At 43.8% G+C, this 20378-nt stretch overlaps 2 protein-coding genes across 2 annotated transcripts in view; both read right to left on the reverse strand.

Annotated features, from left to right (window-relative positions):
* Positions 1 to 20378, reverse strand: part of LOC124620005 — a gene marked incomplete at its 3' end in the record, with an annotated part of 693373 nt that overhangs the window by 267679 nt on the left and 405316 nt on the right. The gene's annotated exons all lie outside the window — the stretch shown is intronic.
* Positions 4125 to 6419, reverse strand: LOC124619608. Its single transcript, XM_047146111.1, has 2 exons — positions 4420 to 6419; positions 4125 to 4187 (listed from the first exon to the last, which is right to left on the reverse strand). Exon 1 carries the CDS (start codon positions 6186 to 6188, stop codon positions 4434 to 4436), a length of 1755 nt encoding a protein of 584 aa, XP_047002067.1. The 5' UTR covers positions 6189 to 6419; the 3' UTR covers positions 4125 to 4187; positions 4420 to 4433.

Here is a 20378-nt window from a genome sequence, read left to right on the forward strand (position 1 = left end):
TCCCTCGTCTCCTCAGTGCATAGATACGTCCAGTTCTATAATACGTATGGATACGGCGGCAAGTTACTGGTTTGACGTCCCATGCTGCTGTCTCCGAGGCGGGCACTTGCCGCCTGTCCCAGGAGCTCGTGGGACGAGCCGGACTATGGCCCATCACGAGCGACGCAGTGCCCATCAGCCAGCCATAAAGGGAAGCGCGAGATGCGCGCTACACGCTCCCGAGAGGGCAGCGTGCTCTACGCCGCCCTGACGGCGGGCCCTTTAGGGCCACGTAAATTGCTAACGCTGTGGCTGACGCCACAACGCCGCAGATTTGCCTCCTCCTGCGTGCCACTTACACGTCGACGGCGACACCGCTCCCGCCCTGGTGAAGTACCAGCAACGGAGTGTCGGCAAGGTGAGTGACGCAGCAGAATTCCCGGGGAACGCGGAGAGAAGCGAGAATGTTTACAGTTACGCACCGATCAAGAAATGATTTATGTTGCATTCACTGGTAGCGTCTGCCCAAAAGCATAGTTCGCTCGGCCAGTCTAGCGCCATTCCCGCAAATGGAATGAGACTCTTGAACGCTTTTCATTCTTAGCCTCTTAGTCTGGAACATTTGGAATTCTTACCGTCCTAAATCGTAAGTGGGACAAACTACCCAGCATCTTGTTGTGGAAGTACCACGTTAAATTGTGATCAAGCAATGCAGTTCAAGGAATGGGTTACGTTCAACACTTTCGGGCTTTTTCTAGACGCTAAAATCAGACCAACGCCTATGTTCGACATCAACGTGAATAACCACCCACAAATTGCGGTGGAGGGTACATTAATCATGTAAGGGGGGAGGGGGATCGTGTAAGACAGGGCAGTAGTTTTTGAAATTCGAAAACGGAGGAATATATCTTCTGTCCAGAAATGCATGATTATTGGCTTTCGGGCCGAGCATGGAAGCACTCCCGAAACGGCTGAATCTTTATACTTTCTGCGTGCCGCCGTGGTTAACCTATACTATGCATGGCAAAATGGTGCTATCCAAACACCGATGCAAACTGTGATGCAACGTGAGCTGCAAATGGAAATTCTGAACGATGTCTGTGGATAGGTGTACGAGAGAATAGACGCGCAACAGTTGAGCAACTGACTGCCCAGTTGAAACAATGGGCTACCAACAGCGCCTTATCAACTACCGTTGAGCGAACGTTGGTGCTTATTGGCCTCCTCAGTGGGCGTACAATTCACGCACTCCTGCTCGCTGCCGTACATCGGCGACGAAGGCTGGAATTTATACGTCGGTACGGCATCTAGACATCCATTGAATGGCGACAGGTGATATTTTCAGATGTCACGTTTTGCGCTCTATTGGACAGATGGCAGTTAGATCATCGGAAGGGTTCAGGATGGACGAAGGAGCGTTATGATCTTGGGAATACTCGTAGCATTTCCTGAGTGATCTCCTCTGTACAAGGCCAATAGATCAACGCCAGTATTCATCTGTCCTTGGGGACCATGTCCATCCCCACATGTCATTTATTTTTCATCGGCGCAATGGCATGTGTCACATAACCTGCACATGCGTAGTTCTAAGAGCTCCAAGATGAGTTTACCTTACTCTCCTGGTCACCAAATTTCCAGGGTCGAAATCCACTCGAGAATCTTTGGTGGTACCTCGATTGGGTTGCTCGTGTCTTTGATCCTCAACTGAGTGCTCTAGAGAACTTGTTCACGGGACTGAGCTGGCACGGCTCCACATCCCTGTCCGTGCCTTCCGCACGTGTCGCAGTGGTCCATGCTGCAAACGGTTGTTATTCAGTGCTTTGACAGGTGATCACATTAATGTCAAAGAACACTTTATTTCTGATCACGGGAAATACAGGGAAATGGCAGGACGATAAACATACTGTATACCATAGGCAACGACTTATTAGTTTATAAACTTTCCTTCTCGATGTACTTATTGCTTACCAAAAATAAAACAGACGTATTGATATGGTTCCTTAAGAGGCGGGTGGCTGCCTAACAAATATTAACATTTTTCAGTCAGCAAGGTATCTTAATACAGAGACGATAGGACACTGCCAAGAAATAGGCTCTGAAGCAACATCCAAACGTACTAGGTAACAAGAAGCTCAGGAGGAGGGTACATGGGATTCGTACACCAGCAAGCAGTGTCATCACTGATAGAGCAGAAGAAAACTATAATCATTGTACCACCATTTTGGATAAAACGCTAATAATACCAAGAACTTACAATCTGTCCACAAGTTTCCTAGCTTGCAACTATTCGTCCTGCCCACGAAACTAAGTAGGTTACAATGAAACATCATTGTTGAGAGTGGACGATAACTTCTAATTGAGTCCACCAAAAATCGTGGTAATATCGATAAAGATCTACACACTCGAATCCGGATATAGTCTTCGTATTCGTCTTAGGAAAAGAGCATACATTGATTTTTAGGATGAGAGCTTGATCTGCAGACGTACTCATCAATTGCAAACAGGACTACAACGAGCCCCAGTAAATAATCATTGCAAACGATTCCAAATAGCATTAATCCTCATTGTTATTGAATATAAGTAACTCAATGATCACCTACATTGAAAAACGAAATAACTAACCGATCTCATCCAAAAATGAATTATACTATGGTACGACCACAAGAATACGTGCTACTCGCCACGCCTACACACGAAGGATGCGTCTCTCCGAAATTTTAGGAACATCCTTAGACGCCATTATTTGGAGTGGCGTTTCATTATGTGGGGAGTGCTGTGGACGGCAGTTGCCAAGAACCCAAAAGAGGCGACTATCGTATCGATTCTAAAAGCCTTGGAGTTCGTTGTTCTAGGTTGACATCAATGTGTAGAAGAAGTTTTTGCATAGGGTTCAGTGGAAATTTTCACAAATTCCCTCCTTTTAGAAACATCCAGTTATACGCCTCATGCGGATTAGGAAAACTACGGAAACCACTAAAAATCTATGACTCAATGCTCGGACGGGGATTTGAATTGCCGTTCTCCCGAATGAGAGATCTTTACGGTAGGCAATACCAGAGAACTGGGGTGCCTATATAAGTGGAGTTTGTGAGCTCCTACGTCTTTACTAATTTACATGAGACTGCACCTGTACTACCGGATCTTAATATACCACAAACAACTTTCTCGTCGTGACTGTCTGCTATATTTGGCACGCAAAACTATTGAATTATCCTTTCGAATGACCGATTATACATATAATGTGGGAGGACTGAGAGTCAAGAATCCGTGAAGTTTACGTCGGGAAACAGCCATCAAACTTTCATCCGAAATCCTTCCCGATAATAATCAAGCTATCACAATTAATCCCCTGTTCGTTATTATCGAGTCTCATGAGACAAGATTAAAACCACCAATATCGTCTCAATAGACCGTGTTCTTGGATTTCTCTAATGGATCCACTTAACAGTCGAAGTACGAGGCTAAGTGTGTCGAATTAATGACTCTGTAATATGTAACTCTCGCCGACTTAGTTGAAATCTGTGATCAAGGACTGAAACTCCCGATGTCGAACATCTGGTCTCGAAACGTAATGAGTGAGGGGCTAGAGACAAAGCCGCCAGTGACACCATTTCCACAACGAAACGCATGTATAAAACTTAGCCTACGACCGACTCTGTTCTTGTTACAGGCGTTAACTCAGTTGCCTTCATCGCGAAAATCATCTGCCAAGACCATCGGAGAGTGTGGAACTCTAGACGGAAGAAACTAGCGCTTCAAGTCATAAATACTGTTGTAACCTAAGTCGCTTTTGCACCAGTCGGGGAAAAAGCACTGTTTGTACAACGATGTTTGTCAGTCAATGTTTATACCATTATTACACAACCCTCTGACTTAAGGGGGGACGTACACGAAACTGCAGTAATTTTAAAAGTATTTTATAAAACTCTAATTTTTTAAGATAATCAATCCAAATTTGGTACAGTTATTAAGAAATGTTATGCGCATATGAACCTAAATTTTCATTTTTATTGACCTTTTACATCTTTAATTATTAACAATTAATTTTTTTTCAACAATGTAATTACAAATGTTCCTTTTTTGAGAAAACTGTGAGAGCAATGTTAATGAATTTTTGTACACACTTTCATACCAAATAATTACAAAACTCTGTGGAGCAGAATTTTTATATCTTCTTTTGTTCAGTTTTTACGGGTCTCCCAATTTCCCTGAAAAATAATATATCAAATTTAAGGAATATTTTCTACCATAAATACCTTACTATTTTATTAAATGAAAATTCCTTCCACAGAATTTTTCACTATAGTACTGACTAGTCATATACCAAATTTCACTTCTCTACCTTTTGTGGTTTTTGAGAAAAAGGTACATAAAGTTATAAAAATGTAAGTTACGGGAAAACTGAATCAATGATTTGATAGTGTTTGTATTAGGTCTTACCGTCTCTGTGTGAACTAGTGCAAGCCATATGCATACTCCTCTTCATCTGCAAGCAGTCTCTTCTTTGCTTGTCTTCTTTGGTTAACCTGCTGTTCAATTTTATTGGCTGTAATATCAGCCGCAGCAACTCTTTTGTCATCGATGTCCTTCAATATTGAATAGGTGAAAGCTCCTGGATGAAATCCTAGCCTCTGTAGAGTTTTTATTCTTCCAAGATTACCATTGTTAAAAACTAAACAAGCATCATATGCAGCAATTTCAACAATAATTGTTGAAACAAATGTTGTTTTTGGGCAACGTTTCCAAATCAGTGAGTTGTAACTTTCATTAGGGTTTTGTGTCTTTCCATGCACACACTTTCGTAGGAGGTCTGGCTCTGCTAAACACCTAAATGTTGGTTTTATAGCACTTAAAACAGCCACAGGTAAACTGTGCTTGTGTGAATAGTTCATGCCATCACGCTCAGCCTGCTTGAATTTGCACCACGATATGTCACACAAATTATGTACAGGTTTGTCATCTGTGGATAGTTTATGAAAATAAATAGACCACACAGCCTTCTGCATGTTATTCAAATTTCCACTGTTGTCCCTTATTGCCTTGCCATAGTACACTTGTAAAGAATGAATTTCTTTGTCTGTGAGTCTGTTGGGACCACCTAAAAGTTTTCCATCCTCAAGTTTCCTGCCCTTCAATTCACGTTTCAATTTTAAAAGTCTGCCTCCCATTCGTTTTTGCACATGTCCAACACATTCCAACTTTTCTATAGCACAATGGGGACCATAAGGTTCACTTTCCAAAACAGTTTTGAAGGAGCTGGAGTCACCATCACCAAGGTATTTTGTGTATCTAACACCGTACTTTTCCACACTTCGATGGAACATAAGTTTCATAGCTGCAGGTTCCATTCCACCACTAGAACCAGAATAATTTCTACAGCACACTTTCTTGTGTTCAACCTGCCACTTATTTTCTTCCACTTCACCAGCTCTCTTTCCGAGTACACAGCTATAGCAATATTTGCTCATTACCTGAACGTCAAGAATTTTTCCAGTATCAACACTAATGACAGATGATACTCCATACAGTGATGTATGTCCACGCTTCATCCACGTTCCATCACATGACACACACAAATCGGTGTCTGGCGTGTTATCTGCTTCTGTCTTTAGTTCACTATTCATCTTCACAGCTTCCTTTGCAGAGGACTTCAAGTTTTCTTCCACTTCCTCTTGAAGAGCACTTAGCAGTGTTTTATTTCCAGTGGTGTACCTAGCACTTGGTTGTGGCATGTTCATGATCCCACAAAACAGTCTGGTACCTTCCCTGCCTATGCCCAAACATCTCATGCCATATATTAAACGCATATTTGCTTCATATATCCGGTTACTTGATGCCGAAGTTCTAAAAGCAGTGTCTGAATGACAGCTTTCACAAGTAAGATGCAACATACACACTATTCCAATTCTGTTTTCTTCGTCATATAATCTCAAACTTTTTGCACCACAGTCAGCACATACACAAGCAGATGATATAATATCAGATAGTATTTTCAAATCAATAAGCCTAAAACCACTAGTAGCTTGAGTGTCTGAGCCACAATCATCAAGTGATTGACAGCTGTCAATTTTCCTTCTCGAAGCACTCGCTTTCTTGGTTGAAGTATCGTTTCCATTTGTTATTATGGGGCTGGTTTTCAAGTTGTCTTTACTACATCGAGAAGCTTGACACTTTCTAACCTTTTTAAACACCTTACTAGAACGCGGCATGCTGCAAAATATAATAACAAGTCTACTTACAACTTTCGTAAAAATGTATTCCAAACAAACACTCGTAAACAAACGCTATAAATCAAAGAATATAAAACCAGCGGCAGAGATATTATTCCACAGCCTTCTTGATGTAGTACACAAACGTTCCCTGCATTGTGACTGCACAAAACTGGAAAAAAACGCAGTATAAATAGATATACGAGAGGATGAAGACCAAGATGGGGGGGCGTCGCCCTGTGCAAGCTATTACAAATTATTATTTTTTTCCCCCTTAGAAGCGGAATTGGAACGTAATATTTGGTAATTGAAATTTCAATACCATGTAGTAAATGAAGAGCCAATAAAATTTTTTTCACAAATTTGGTCATTTTCATGTACGTCCCCCCTTAAATGAGTAGCTACTGTGCCTCGGAGAGAACTATTGTCACCATAGAATATTTACGACTGTAACTGCAGGAAGAGTTTCCAGAACTACTTAAATATGTTGTTACCATTTGAATCTCCTGTGTTGTAGTAAACAGATAATGACTCCGATAAGTAATGATAAGCCCTGAAACTTTAAGCTATGGAAAAAGTGCAATTCTTATCGTGCAGAGAACAGTTTGGAAACTTTACCTTACTCGTAAACTATTAATAGAAGTAGTCACACACACAGATACACAGTCACACACACGAAAACAACCATCCACCCGCCCACACACACACACACACACAGACACACACACCACACACACACACACACACACACACACACACACACACACACACACACAAAAACACGCACGTGCACTTTCATAATCTAGCAAACTCAAGCAAAAGGCTTGAAAGGCTATTATTTGAACTCCACATAGCGAGTAATGATTCATCAATTCAATGATCCAAAACTGAACAAGTGTTAGCTTCCAGATGTGTAGTAGTTTCCTCAGATTTACAGTCAATGATATTAGATACACAAAATATTTGAACTACCAGGCCCAAAATATACTTCGCAATCTCATGGTTACGTGGTGCATCACTCAGTATGATGCATGATGTTTATCAAGCACCAATCGTAGAAACAACACATGTCGACCTGCATTATTTACATATTCGTAGAAGTAATATGAACCTAAATTATGCTAATTGTCGTTTCTTTATTTCCTCAGTCCCCTATCTTTAGCATCATAAATCATATCATAGCTCAGAAAGCTCTCATATTTAATTTTTGAACAAAAAGTTTAACACGTGCTTTGCAACGGAAGTCCGTCACACTGAGAAAACGAATACAAAACGATAGACTTTTTATTTTATTTTAGAGGCTCGCCTAACCAGCATTTATTATAGGGCAATAGTTCGTCACTGAGTATTGGTTAAAAAGAGACTTGGTTGCAATTTTAGTTTTTATTTTTATTTTTCAACGACACGTTTCGCCTTATTTAGGCGTCTTCAAGTTATCTTTTCAAGATGGACGCGAGAGGCACCAAGATCTGCATAACGCGTTCCCGTTCACAGGAGCGTGTAACGAAATAAAATGGGGAATCAGGCAGTATGCTTACTACCTGAGCCCACATATTGAATATAAGTAACTCAATGATCACCCACATTGAAAAACGAAGTAACTAACCGATTTCATCCAAAAATTAATTATACCACGGTGCGACCATAAGAATACGTCCTACTCGCCACGCCTGCACACGAAGAATGCGTGTGTCCGAAATTCTTGAAACATCCTTAGACGCCGTTATTTGGAGCGGAATTTCAATGTGTGTGTGTTTGGGGGGGGGGGGGGGGAGGGAGGGAAGCTGGGAGGGCTGTAGGTGGCCAATCACCAAGACCCCAAAAGAGGCGACGGTCATTTTCCCCATCGTATTGATGCTAAAAGCCCGAGAGTTCGTTGTTCTAGACTGACACCAATTTAGAGAACAACTTTTTGCATAGAGTTCAGTGGAAAGTTTCACAAATTTCCTCCTTTTAGAAACATCCCGTTACATGCCTCATACGGACTAGGGAACCTACGGAAACCACTAAAAATCTGTGACTCAATGCTCGGACGGGGATTTGAATTACCATTTTCCCGAATGAGAGATCTTTAGGGTAGGTAATACCAGAGAATTGGTGTGCCTAAATAAAATGGAGTTTGTGAGCTCCTCCGTCTTTACTGGTTTACTCGAGACTGCAGCTGTACTACGAGATCTTAATACACCACAAACAACAATTTCACCGTGACTCTCTGCTATATTTGGCAGGCAAAACTATTGAAATTATCCTTTCGAATGACCGGTTAATCATATAATGCGGGAGGACTGAGAGTCAAGATACCGTGAACTTTAGGTCAGGAAATAGCCATCAAACTTCTATCCGTAATCCTTCCTGATAATAATCAAGCTATCGCAATTAAGCGCCTGTTCGTTATTATCGAGTCTCATGACAAGATTAAAATCACCAATCTCGCCTCAGTACACCGTGTTCTTGGATTTTCTCTAATGGATCTACATAACAGAAGTACGAGGCGAAGTGTGTCGAATTAATGACTCTGTAATATGTAACTCTCGCCGACTTAGCTGAAATCTGTGATCAAGGACTGAAACTCCCGATGTCGAACATCTGGTCTCGAAACGTAATGAGTGAGGGGCTAGAGACAAAGCCGCCAGTGACACCATTTCCACAACGAAACGAATGTATAAAACTCAGCCTACGGCCGACTCTGTCCTTGTTACAGGCGTTAACTCAGTTGCCTTCATGGCGAAAATCATCTGCCAAGATTCAAATGGCTCTGAGCACTATGGGATTTAACATCTATGGTCATCAGTTCCCTAGAACTTAGAACTACTTAAACCTAACTAACCTAAGGACAACACACAACACTCAGTCATCACGAGGCAGAGAAAATGCCTGACCCCGCCGGGAATCGAACCCGGGAACCCGGGCGTGGGAAGCGAAAACGCCACCGCACGACCACGAGCTGTGGACCATCTACCAAGACCATCGGAGAGTGTGGAACTCTAGACGGAAGGAACTAGCGCTTCAAGTCATAAATATTGTTGTAACCTAACTGGCTTTTACATCAGTCGGGGAAAAAACACTGTGCGTACAACAATCTTGTTCGTCAGTCAATTTTTATACCATTATTACACAACCGTCTGACTTAAATGAGTAGCTAATGTACCTCGGAGAGAACTATTATCACCGTAGTTATTTACGACTGTAATTGCTGGAAGAGTTGTTACCATTCGAATGGCCTGTGTTGTAATAAACAGGTAACGACTCCGATAAGCAGTGATAAGCCCTGAAACTTCAAACTATGGATAAAGTGAAATTCTTATCGTGCAGGGAACAATTTGGAAACGTTATCTGACTCGTAAATGTTTAATAGAAGTAGTCACACACACAGACATAAACGTACATACACACACACTCGCGCACACAGATGCATACATATAAGCCCCCGCGCGCACATACACACAAACAAACACGCACTTGCACTTTCATGATCTAGGGCAACTCAAACAATAGGCTTGCAAGGCTATTGTTTGAACTCCATGTAGCGAGAAGTGATTCATCAATACAATGATCTAAAACTGAACAAGTTTTAGGTTTCTGCTTATAGCGTCCGGATGTGCAGCAGAGGATGTTTCCTCAGATCTACAATCGCTGAGATTAGATACATAAATAATTAAACTACCAGACCCAACATATACTTCGAAATCTCATTGTTATTTGCTGCATCACTCAGTATGATGCATGATATTTAGCAATCACCAAGTCGGCTTGCGTTGTTTACACGTTCTGAGACTTAATATAAATCTTAATTATACTAATTATCTTTTCTTTATTCCCTCAGTCCCCTACCTTTAGCATCATAAATCACATCACAGCTCAAAAGGCTCTCATATTTAATTTATGAACAAAAGGTTTGGCATGTGCGTTTGCAATGGAACACCTTACAGTGAGGAAAAGAATTTGAAATGCTGGTCTTAAATTTGCTTTTAGAGGCTCGACTAACCAGAATTAATTGTAGGGCAATAGTTTAGCACTGAGATTCAAGTAGTCTGAATTTAGTGAGGCATTTATTCACTTTAAACCTCGAAGTATACCACAGTAAAATGACTAAGTGAACAAAGACGAAGTTGTCTAAAATATTGATACACAAATCTTTCTACAACCTTAACATAATCATGAATGTCCCGCTAACACTGCGGGAGGTACATCACATACATGGCAAAGTACTTCGGAAACGCTACAATCTTTCCTAATTTGTGCAGCTCGCTAATGCCAAGTAAACCAGTCCAAGACCCACTACACGGTATAACACAGCCGGCCGTTGAGACCGAGTGGTTCTAGACGCTTCAGTCCGGAACCGCGCGACCGCTACGGTCGCAGGTTCGAATCCTGCCTCGGACATGGATGTGTGTGATGTCCTTAGGTTAGTTAGGTTTAAGTAGTTCTAAATTCTAGGCGACTGATGATCTCAGAAGTTAAGTTGCATAGTGCTCAGAGCCACTTAATTTGGTATAACACATCAGACAAAAACAGTTGTGTAGCAAATCTCACAAACTACTCAAGGAGCGGACTGCGCTAATGCAGACTGCGACACTCACTCAAAGATCGAGAAATGTTTGCCAGAATTCACCAGTCATTACCGGATAAAGACAGCCGAGATGGCGGTAGGAGAAGTCTGGCCCCGACTAACTCTGGACAACAAATCCCCTAGACGGCCTTCCCACGACAAATGTCCGAATTTCTCCTCCAGACTAGCTCCTGATTTTATGAATAATTCCACGTGGAGGGGAGGACTCACATCCACTACTACAGTGACCAGCGAGAATTTCGCTATATTTAAATGAATGTAGGGGACCTCTGCACAAATTTCCCATTCTTGGCTTAATGGATGCATTTCAACATGTACCAGGACGCTATCAGCTGCTAGCCGTCTTCCACTCACTGTTCGATCCAATCGCTTCTGAATACGGTGGCGGGAAGACTGAGTTGGGTGGATGCAAGATTTAGGTGGAAAAAATGAATTTTCTTGCAGTGGCTCAATTATAATCTAGGGACTTGCAATGGCGTAGCAGCAGCAACCTTAAAAGTGTTTGCCACTAAAGCGAGGGGCGGGGCTTGTAGCACTCACTTCCACGGACTGCTGTGCCCTGGGAAACCACTTCCCTTCTCTAGAGCCCCTGTGACTGACAACCTGCGGCCAAGGCAGAGCACGGGACGAACACCTGGGCCCTCTCCTAACGATAATTTGAAGTCCTTCCCCAGTCTTAGCGCGCCTAGTTCTCTCTTCAAAAATAGCCAGGAAATGAGATTAAAACTAAATATCGCTCAACTATACGTGGCAGATACGCCACAGCTACTTGTTACTAACGTTTTTGGATTGCAACTCAATATGTGGTTTTTGATATGCCAGGAATTCACTGATATTGAGGCGAATCCAAGATGTACAATAAGGTGGCGACCACGCAGTGTGGCACTCACTGGCAAAAAGGGCAAGAGAAGTCCACTAGTATTAAACATAGGCCTTAATTTGAGGAAGAATTTTCTGAGAATGTACCGTGTTGAGCACAGCATTGTATGGTTGTCAAACGTGGACTGTGGGAAAACCGGAACAGAAGAGAATCGAAGCAATTGAGATGTGCTGCTACAGGCGAATATTGAAAATTAGAAATGAAGAGGTTTTGCGCAGAATAGGACAGGAAAGGAATATGTGGAAAACACTGACAAGGAGAGGGGACAGGATGATAGGACATCGGTTAAGACATCGGGGAATGACTTCCATGGTACTAGAGGGAACGGTAGAGGCCAAAACTGTAGAGGAAGACAGATTGGAATGCGGCTTGCAAATAATTGAGGACGTAGGTCGCAAGTGCCACTCTGAGATGAAGAGGTTGGCACAAGAGACGAATTCGTGGCGGGCCGCATCAAACCAGTCAGAAGACTGATGACCGATAAAAAAAAGGCCGGAGCAGCGAGAGACAATTCTTACCAAGTCTTGAAGTCGAACCCGGGTCTCCTACTTACTAGGCAGGAGTGTTAGCCATTAAGCCACCAACTTCACGGACTACCCTGGCGCACCTTTCTCGCCGACACAAATTCTCGCTGCCACCCCAATTTCCTTTAAATTCAACCTTACAAACGAACAGACTTGCTGAGGCTCCCCATGTTTTCGAATAGGAACTCTGCATCTAAACTAAATGGGGGATCCAGCCTGAAGCCCAAATCCAGTCACTTATAGAAATGAAATGACACAATTTCTGCCACTTTACTGGTCTCATACAAATATGAAAGGGGAATTTAAAGTAGACTGGGGCCGCAATGAGAACTTGGATCAAGTGTAATCCGTGCAGCTGTGTGAATCGCTGTGGCAGGTGGATTAGTGGCTAAGGCACCTACCTAGTAGGCAACAGAGACGGGCTAGACTTCCCGCCTTGTTACAGATTTTCACTCGTCGCTTCAGTCTATAACATAAAACCATATTTGTATGAGATTAGTAAAGTCTCTGAAATTGTGTCATTTCATTGGGAATGATGCAGTTTGGATAAAAATAAGTCTGGAATAAGTACGTTGAATAGCGGGCATTATCACTAAACACTGGCTCTATGGGACTGAACATCTAAGGTCATCAGTCCCACAGAACTTAGAACGACTTAAACCTAACTAACCTAAGGACAACACACACATCCATGCCCAAGGCAGGATTCGTACCTGCGACCGTAGCGGTCGCGCGGTTCCAGACAGAAGCGCCTAGAACCGCTCGGCCACAGCAGCCGGCTAGTAAGCACTGGTAAACGATTTACAATCTCACATGGGATCTTAAAGGAACTGATACAAAATCAGATTCACGACCGGTAATCAGAGAATCACGTTCACGGTAAGCGACTTTGAGCAAAGCAATAACTCATTCATAATACAGGAGAAGACAGCAACTGTGCATTCACACCTAGACAAACTTGAGAGATAATATACGACGCTATAATCATCTTCCATTTAACCTATGAATATCTGTTTTACTGTGCAAAGCGCACTTCCGCATTTCTAAGTGCGAAGTAATCGCCACCGAGTTATGCCGAAATAACATAGCCACTTTACCTGAGCTTACCATGGCTGATATCTGAATTGGTCTCACCCAGTCCTTTCATCACTGTAGAGAAACCACACCATCACAGAGCGCCACCATGCAAAGACAGACTTCGTCCCAAGCCCGAACACAGATGAGACATGGCACCATGAACTAGAACTAGCCCTGGAGTGTTTCGCAACACCCCATTGCTCACAGTGGTTACATTAATAAATAAACCGATTATAGCCGTACCTGTAAAGTATTGGAAAGATAAATGTCTCGGTTTACTAAAAGCGAAATATAAGGGGTGATCATAAAGTTTCAGTTTGATGGCTGTATGGTCCAATATCGCTACGTGTCAGGCAAAACCCCCTTGAGCACTGAGGCAACCATATCACTGGGGCACTAAGTTGAAGATACCAGTTTAGTACAATATCTTGTCCTGCTGCTTGAACAAGTCAGTAACTGCCTATTGCTCATCCTCGTCCGACAGGAATCTTCAACAGTCCAAGGCCTTTTTTAAGGAATCGAAGGCGTGATAACAGCTTGGGAAGAGACCAGGACTATAGGGTTTTTTTTCTGGTGTTTCCATTTTGAGTTCATATAACTTCTGCGTTAAAATAATTATCAACATGGAGACGTGCGTTACCATGAGGCTTCAGCACCTCTCGGCGCGCCATTTCACAACGATGGCTTTCGACAGACATGCTGCTACATACAAATTCTGAATTCTTCGGCGGATGCCTACCTGTGTTTGTCCTTCGACAGTCAAGATTTTCGGGGCATTCATCCCAGCTTCCGATGGCTAACGTTTCCAATTACATAGCTGTTAGCGGCAGCAGCATCAGTAGACGGGCGTGAGTGCCCAAAACCGGTTAGGGCTCTGGTATAAAAGGTTTTTAAAAGTAATTCTGGCTCGTTACTTTATTCACCAACAATTAAATACGGATGGTTAGATGAGGGCTTAAGCACGTTCCAAAGTCCAGAGTGTTTCCACTGCGTCACCTCGCTTGGTTGCTCTCGAGTACACAGCAGTTCAAATTATCGACCAGTCATCCGGATTTATATTATCCGTGAGTACCCTAGACTTTTAACACTTAGGGCAGGAATTGATATTTTGAAATATTACATACTACAGGAGTTTTCACTGTTGTGAAGGTATTTTCACAGAAAAAAAGGCAATAGGGATACATAACCGAATAAATAATATTTATAAGAAGTGATCATAAAAGTATGTCACGTCAAAAACTAAAATTACTTAATTAATTTTACGTCTACAGATACATCGCTACAGCCCTGGTGGTATACACTGAAATTCCTATGTTAGTACCGTAGCACACGATGGGAGAAGCTAAAAGATAAGGCAGAGTCCATTGATAAAATGGGATATTGTTCGGTAATTCGTTTTTGGCGACAGCGGAAATGTTGCAGTTGCGTCAGGCCAATTGAGACAGTAAAAGAAGTCAGCTGGATTGGCCTGACACAGATTCGACATTTCCGCTGGTGCAGAAAATGAATTACTGCGCGGTACACCACTTTATCACGGGGCTTGCGCCACTTTGTTTCGGCTCCTCTAATGGCTTATAACGGTAACGTTCCGCGTAGATTTGTGTGTAGCAGGACTACACTCATGTGCCTAAAAATGAACAAAATTTAATGATGCAACTTTTTATTTTCGGTTTAGAAGAGCATAACAACAAGAGATAGAGAAATTTATCTATAAGGGAAGCAAAAGTGGCCAAAAGCAGGAATGAAATTGTAAGCAGAATACAGAAGATCAAAATTGCATTTAATCTGATAAAAAGAACTTAATCACCAGCAAGAGCGTCAGTCTGGAAATAAGGAAACGCACCATGAAGGCATTTGTTTGCAGTGTTGCCCTATACGGATGTAAAACTTGGACAACATGATAACAAGAGACAAGATGAACAGAGTCTTGGAGGTTTGCTGCTACAGAAGGATTATGAAGATCATAATTCATTTAGTGAACACTGTTGTGGTCGCTTATAAATTGTTACTTTTTATTTGTGGATGACCGGTTTCGATCTACTACAGAGATCATTATCAGATCTACATCCCTTGGTGATAGTAAGAATCCCTGGCGTGGACTAGGCCCGTCCGCGCTGGCGTTGATAACACTGTGCACTGTATACACGGTAATGAAGAAGACTGCAGCCAGAAGAGTGGCATGGCATACTGCTACAAACCAACCTCGGGGCTGAACATCAAACAGACAGATTTTTTTCAAGGTGATAGTTAAGTTCTCTTTACTACTCACTTCGGAAAATCTGAAGGGAGCAGGGGTAAGATACAGGTAGCGAAATGGTATTTGGACTTGTACATAAACTAGACGGCAGTTATAAGAGACGAGGGGCGTGAAGGGGAAGCTACGGTTGAGAAGGGAGTGAGAGACGGTCGTAGCTTATCCACAATGTCATTCAATCTGTACATTGAGCAAGCAGTAAAGGAAACCAAAGTAAAATTCGGAGTAAAAATAGAAGTTCAGGGAGAAGAAAGAAAAACTTTGAGCTTTGCTGATGATACAATTCCTTCAGAGACAGCAAAGGAGTTGGACATGGAAGTCCAGTTGAAGGGAATGGACATCATCTTGGAAAAAAAAGATGTAAAATAAACATCAACAAAAGCAGATAAGAATAGTGGAACGTAGTCCATTTAAATCAGGCGATGCTGACGGTACTCGATTGGAAAACGAGACACAGAAAGTAATAACTGAGATTGCTATTTGAGCAGCAAAATAACTGACGATGGCCGAAGTAAAGAGGATATAAAATGTAGACTGCAATGTCAGGAAGAGTTTTTCTGAATAAGAGAAAGTAACGTTGAATACAGCGTGAAGTATTAGCAAGCCTTTTCTGAAGGTATTTGTCTAGAGACTATATGGACGAGAAACAATTTAGACAAGAAGAGAACACAAGCTTTAAAAACGTGGTGCTACGGAAGAATGCTGAATATTAAATGGATATAATGCATTACTAACGAGTAGGTACTGAACACAAATGGGGAGACAACAAACTTGTGGAATTTGTGGCACAGTCAGCCTAAAGAAGGGAAGCGTAGACAGGACACAGTCTGAAATACCAAGGGAAGAGCAGTTTAGCTGTAGTAGAAAGTGGCTGGAGGGGGACGGAAGCGGGTACAAATTGTAGACCAAGACATGAATACAATAAGCAAATTCAGAAGGATGTTGATTGCATAACTACTCAGTAACGAAGAGGCTTAAACGGAACAGATTAACATGGAGAGCTGCATCAAACCAGTCTCCGGACTTAAGACCACAGCGACAACGACAACAACAATCACCCACACATTACTTTTCTGCAATAAGCCACCGGCTACAATGGCCCCTTGTAGCAAAATACTAAAACATATTCCGGAACAACTTCCGAAATATCGTGATGCTTGAAGTTTTCCTGTCGTATTGAATAATCGAAGTTTCGCCAGTGCAGTTAGCCTTCATTTACTTCCACGTACGGCATATCATATAAGAACTTGGCAGACATCTCCAGATGAGTTGTTGGTACAGAATTAGCACTGCTTGCTGGCAGTGTGGTTAGCCATGCAATTCTGATCAAGAAACACGTGCAAATCCCGTACTGTGCACTAATAAATGGTGCGACGTGGGTAGCCGATGTCTGTTTTAGACGGCCCATCCGCAATCGTGTCAGGCATTCAGATGGAACATCGTGATCGTGCATGGTAGCAAACGACAGTCGGTTGCAATCCCAGAATATCATCGAGAACCCCGAAATTTTTATCTTGTTGTTGTTGTTGTTGTTGTTGTTGTTGTGGTCTTCAGTCCTGACACTGGTTTGATGCAGCTCTCCATGCTACTCTATCCTGTGCAAGCTTCTTCATTTCACAGTACCTACTGCAACCTACATCCTTCTGAATCTGCTTAGTACATTCATCTCTTGGTCTCCGTCTACGATTCTTACCCTCCACGCTGCCCTCCAGTACTAAATTGGTGATCCCTTGATGCCTCAGAACATGTCCGACCAACCGATCCCTTCTTCTAGTCAAGTTGTGCTACAAACTTCTCTTCTCCCCAATCCTATTCAATACCTCCTCATCAGTTATATGATCTACCCATCTAATCTTCAGCATTCTTCTGTAGCACCACTTTTATCTGTGGACCTTTAATTCAGCCTGTATGCACCTTGAGAGTCCAATAAAGTCTCCGGGCTTGAATAATAAAAAATAGAGAAACTAGATGATTTTTTTAATGGTTCAGGTCTTATGCATACACTCTCCCTCCCTCTTCCCCGAGCATTTGAATGCAATGCACAGATGTTGCAAATGGTTCAAATGGCTCTGAGCACTATGGGACCTAACTTCTGAGGTCATCAGTCCCCTAGAACTTGGATCTACTTAAACCTAACTAACCTAAGGACATCACACACATCCATGCCCGAGGCAGGATTCGAACCTGCGACCGAAGCGGTCGCGCGGTTCCAGACTGAAGCGCCTAGAACCGCTCGGCCTCACCGGCCGGCCAACAACGCACAGAATGTCCATACAAATATGTGGAACTGTTAGAAAAGTCCTTCTCTGGGATGTTGTTCAATCCGCACGTCACATTCACACCTTCCTCAGTGATGGCGAACCATCAATGATGCTTTCTGCACTTTTGTGCTAGGTTTGCTCTGCTAACGCCATTACCCGTCACGTCTGATGAATTTTTCCAGACAAGAATTATACGAGTTTTCCATATCAATCAGTCTGCGTCAAGCGTCCACGCAACACTGTTTTTGGCGAGACAATTTTTGCACTGACTTTCCTCCTCTTCAGTACATTCTGGGTAATGTATGGCACATATTCAGAGATGTTGCTCCGTTTGGGTTTGTGGCACAAATATGCTGACACACTGCTGCCGCACATCCACTACCGAACAATGTGTTCTGACGACTGAGTCGTCAAACTACACATTTGTTGTTGACTGTGTTCTGTTTAAGCTGCCACGGTAATTACCGCACTGACGTCGTTTATAAGTCAGGAATGACATCAATATCAAAACGTCGAGTGTGTAGCACAATATACGGCGCTGTTCTGACTCCCTCTACGTCATATCACAGGCGGAAGCACAAGCGGCCAAAGACACTGCTAGCTAGTGCATAGCCACCTATGGTAAACTAACACACGCAAACAAGCGACAAACGTCGGCAAGCCCCTGCATATCAGCAGCACTGACTGGTAACTACCAGCTGCTATTAGCGCCGACCAACAGGCCACAGCAGGGACACCGACGAACTCGCCCACAGACGCACAAACAATCCGCCAACAATCCCTCACACTGTGCTCCCAGTATATGACCTATCGGACACAAGAACGATAGTTAAACTAACTGTTGCAGGTTACTGACGCTGAACGAGAACTCTGCACCAGCACCCAGCGCCAGCCTCCGAGCAGCACAACCGCACAACGTCAAGGTGTCGACATGCATGATACCCACTACTAGCAAAGCCTTTCCTTGCACGACCTATCGCAAGCAGCAAGACAACCGTTACTTCTCTTACCACCCGACCTAACTATCGCAGAGGTTTTCTTCCCTTGGCTCTTGCCTTGGCACTTTTTTTACTCTGCCCTTCAAACCGCTACCCTTCGTTCGATTTCGACCCAATCTATCTCCAGACGAGAGCGTATTAATGGTTAACCTTAACCAGACGTACGCAAACGTCGCAGTACCCACATCCTGCGACACCTCACTTTAGTGAATACTAACCCTTATGCAGAGATGGCAGTAGTCCTATTGTGTTGGCCATCATGCCGGTGTGGGCGTGGAGGGGCTCCACCTCTATCAAAAAAAATCCCTCTACGTCAAGCACAAGCAGTATCAACGGCTTACTTCCTGCGTGGAACGAAGATGGCGACGGCAGAGTTGCATTGTGTGTGGAAGCCTTCGGCACGGCGCGGGCCAGGCGCCACGCTAGATTCGAGGCTCATACCGTGGCGGGGCACTAAAACATATGTTAATTAGGCAGCGAGTGAAACACGGGGCGCTAAGTGCCATCCATTATGCGGGAACAGCGCGTCTCCGGCCGCTGACACGGACGCCAGACGCGCCGCCGCACCGCCGAGCGCGCCGAGTGCTGATGACGCATCGCTGTCGCCCTCGACGCACTACTCACACACACACACACACACACACACACAAACACACTCATACACACACAGCGCACCCACGCTTTCCGGCGGGGATGCTCCCCGTGTCGAACAAAACGCTGTTCCCTTCCGAGCGTCGCCGGACGACAACGCCCCTTTCCATTGGGGCCGCTTGTAACCGAACGAGACGCCCACTGCGCTGCCCCTCTCACAGCTCCGACGTCATCGGCGGGGTTCTTCCACAACTGCACTCAACGGATGACCCACCGGTATCCGCCTTTCCCCGTCTGCGCGGCGTGGGCGCCGGGCGTCGCTTTGATGGATTGGCTACAGTATTACACGGGACAGATACACATTTCCGCAGAGAGCGTCGGCGCTGAGGTCCACTCACTGGGCGTTCCTTACCCCTCCCCCTTTCTCCTACCCTCGCCCAACGCCGTCACAGGAGCATCACTACTCTACTGCCAACCCTAGAGTCCGGTGACTCCTAATGCTACATTTCATCACTATGTTCTGGTCGGCCAAGGAAAGGGTAACCACCGCTTGGAAACTGTGGCGGAACGAAAATGAATCTGGGCGCTCTTTCTTCTCCCCGGAGCCCCTATACGGGCCGCTGCGGCCGTGTTTCCTCTCTCTCCTTTTTTTTGCGGGCCGCTGCCAGCGCTCGCAGAATAATGGGGAACCGCCCCGGCTCCGCCGCTAATGCAAGTAAGCCGGTGTTTACACGGGACCGCTTTCCATGATGAAACAGTCGGAGGGGCGGGGTCCGGACACAGTGGCGTCCCCGCTCCGCAAATACTGGCTCACTGCCGGCTGTACAGGACATCTGCTTATCCCGGGACAATCCTTACTCACAACATGTTCCTGCATAATACAAAACATTTAACAGGTGTTCCGCTTTGTTACCCTGTGGAGAAAACACAATACCCCAGTTGGCCTCGTTAAAACAACTTTAAGATTGTTTGTACAAACGTGCTGGTTCGTTACCAGTTATAAGGCGCGCCTGACAGACTGCATTTCGTTTTCAT

Source organism: Schistocerca americana, chromosome 6 (assembly GCF_021461395.2).
Source record: "Schistocerca americana isolate TAMUIC-IGC-003095 chromosome 6, iqSchAmer2.1, whole genome shotgun sequence".
NCBI classification, from domain to species: Eukaryota; Metazoa; Arthropoda; class Insecta; order Orthoptera; family Acrididae; genus Schistocerca; species Schistocerca americana.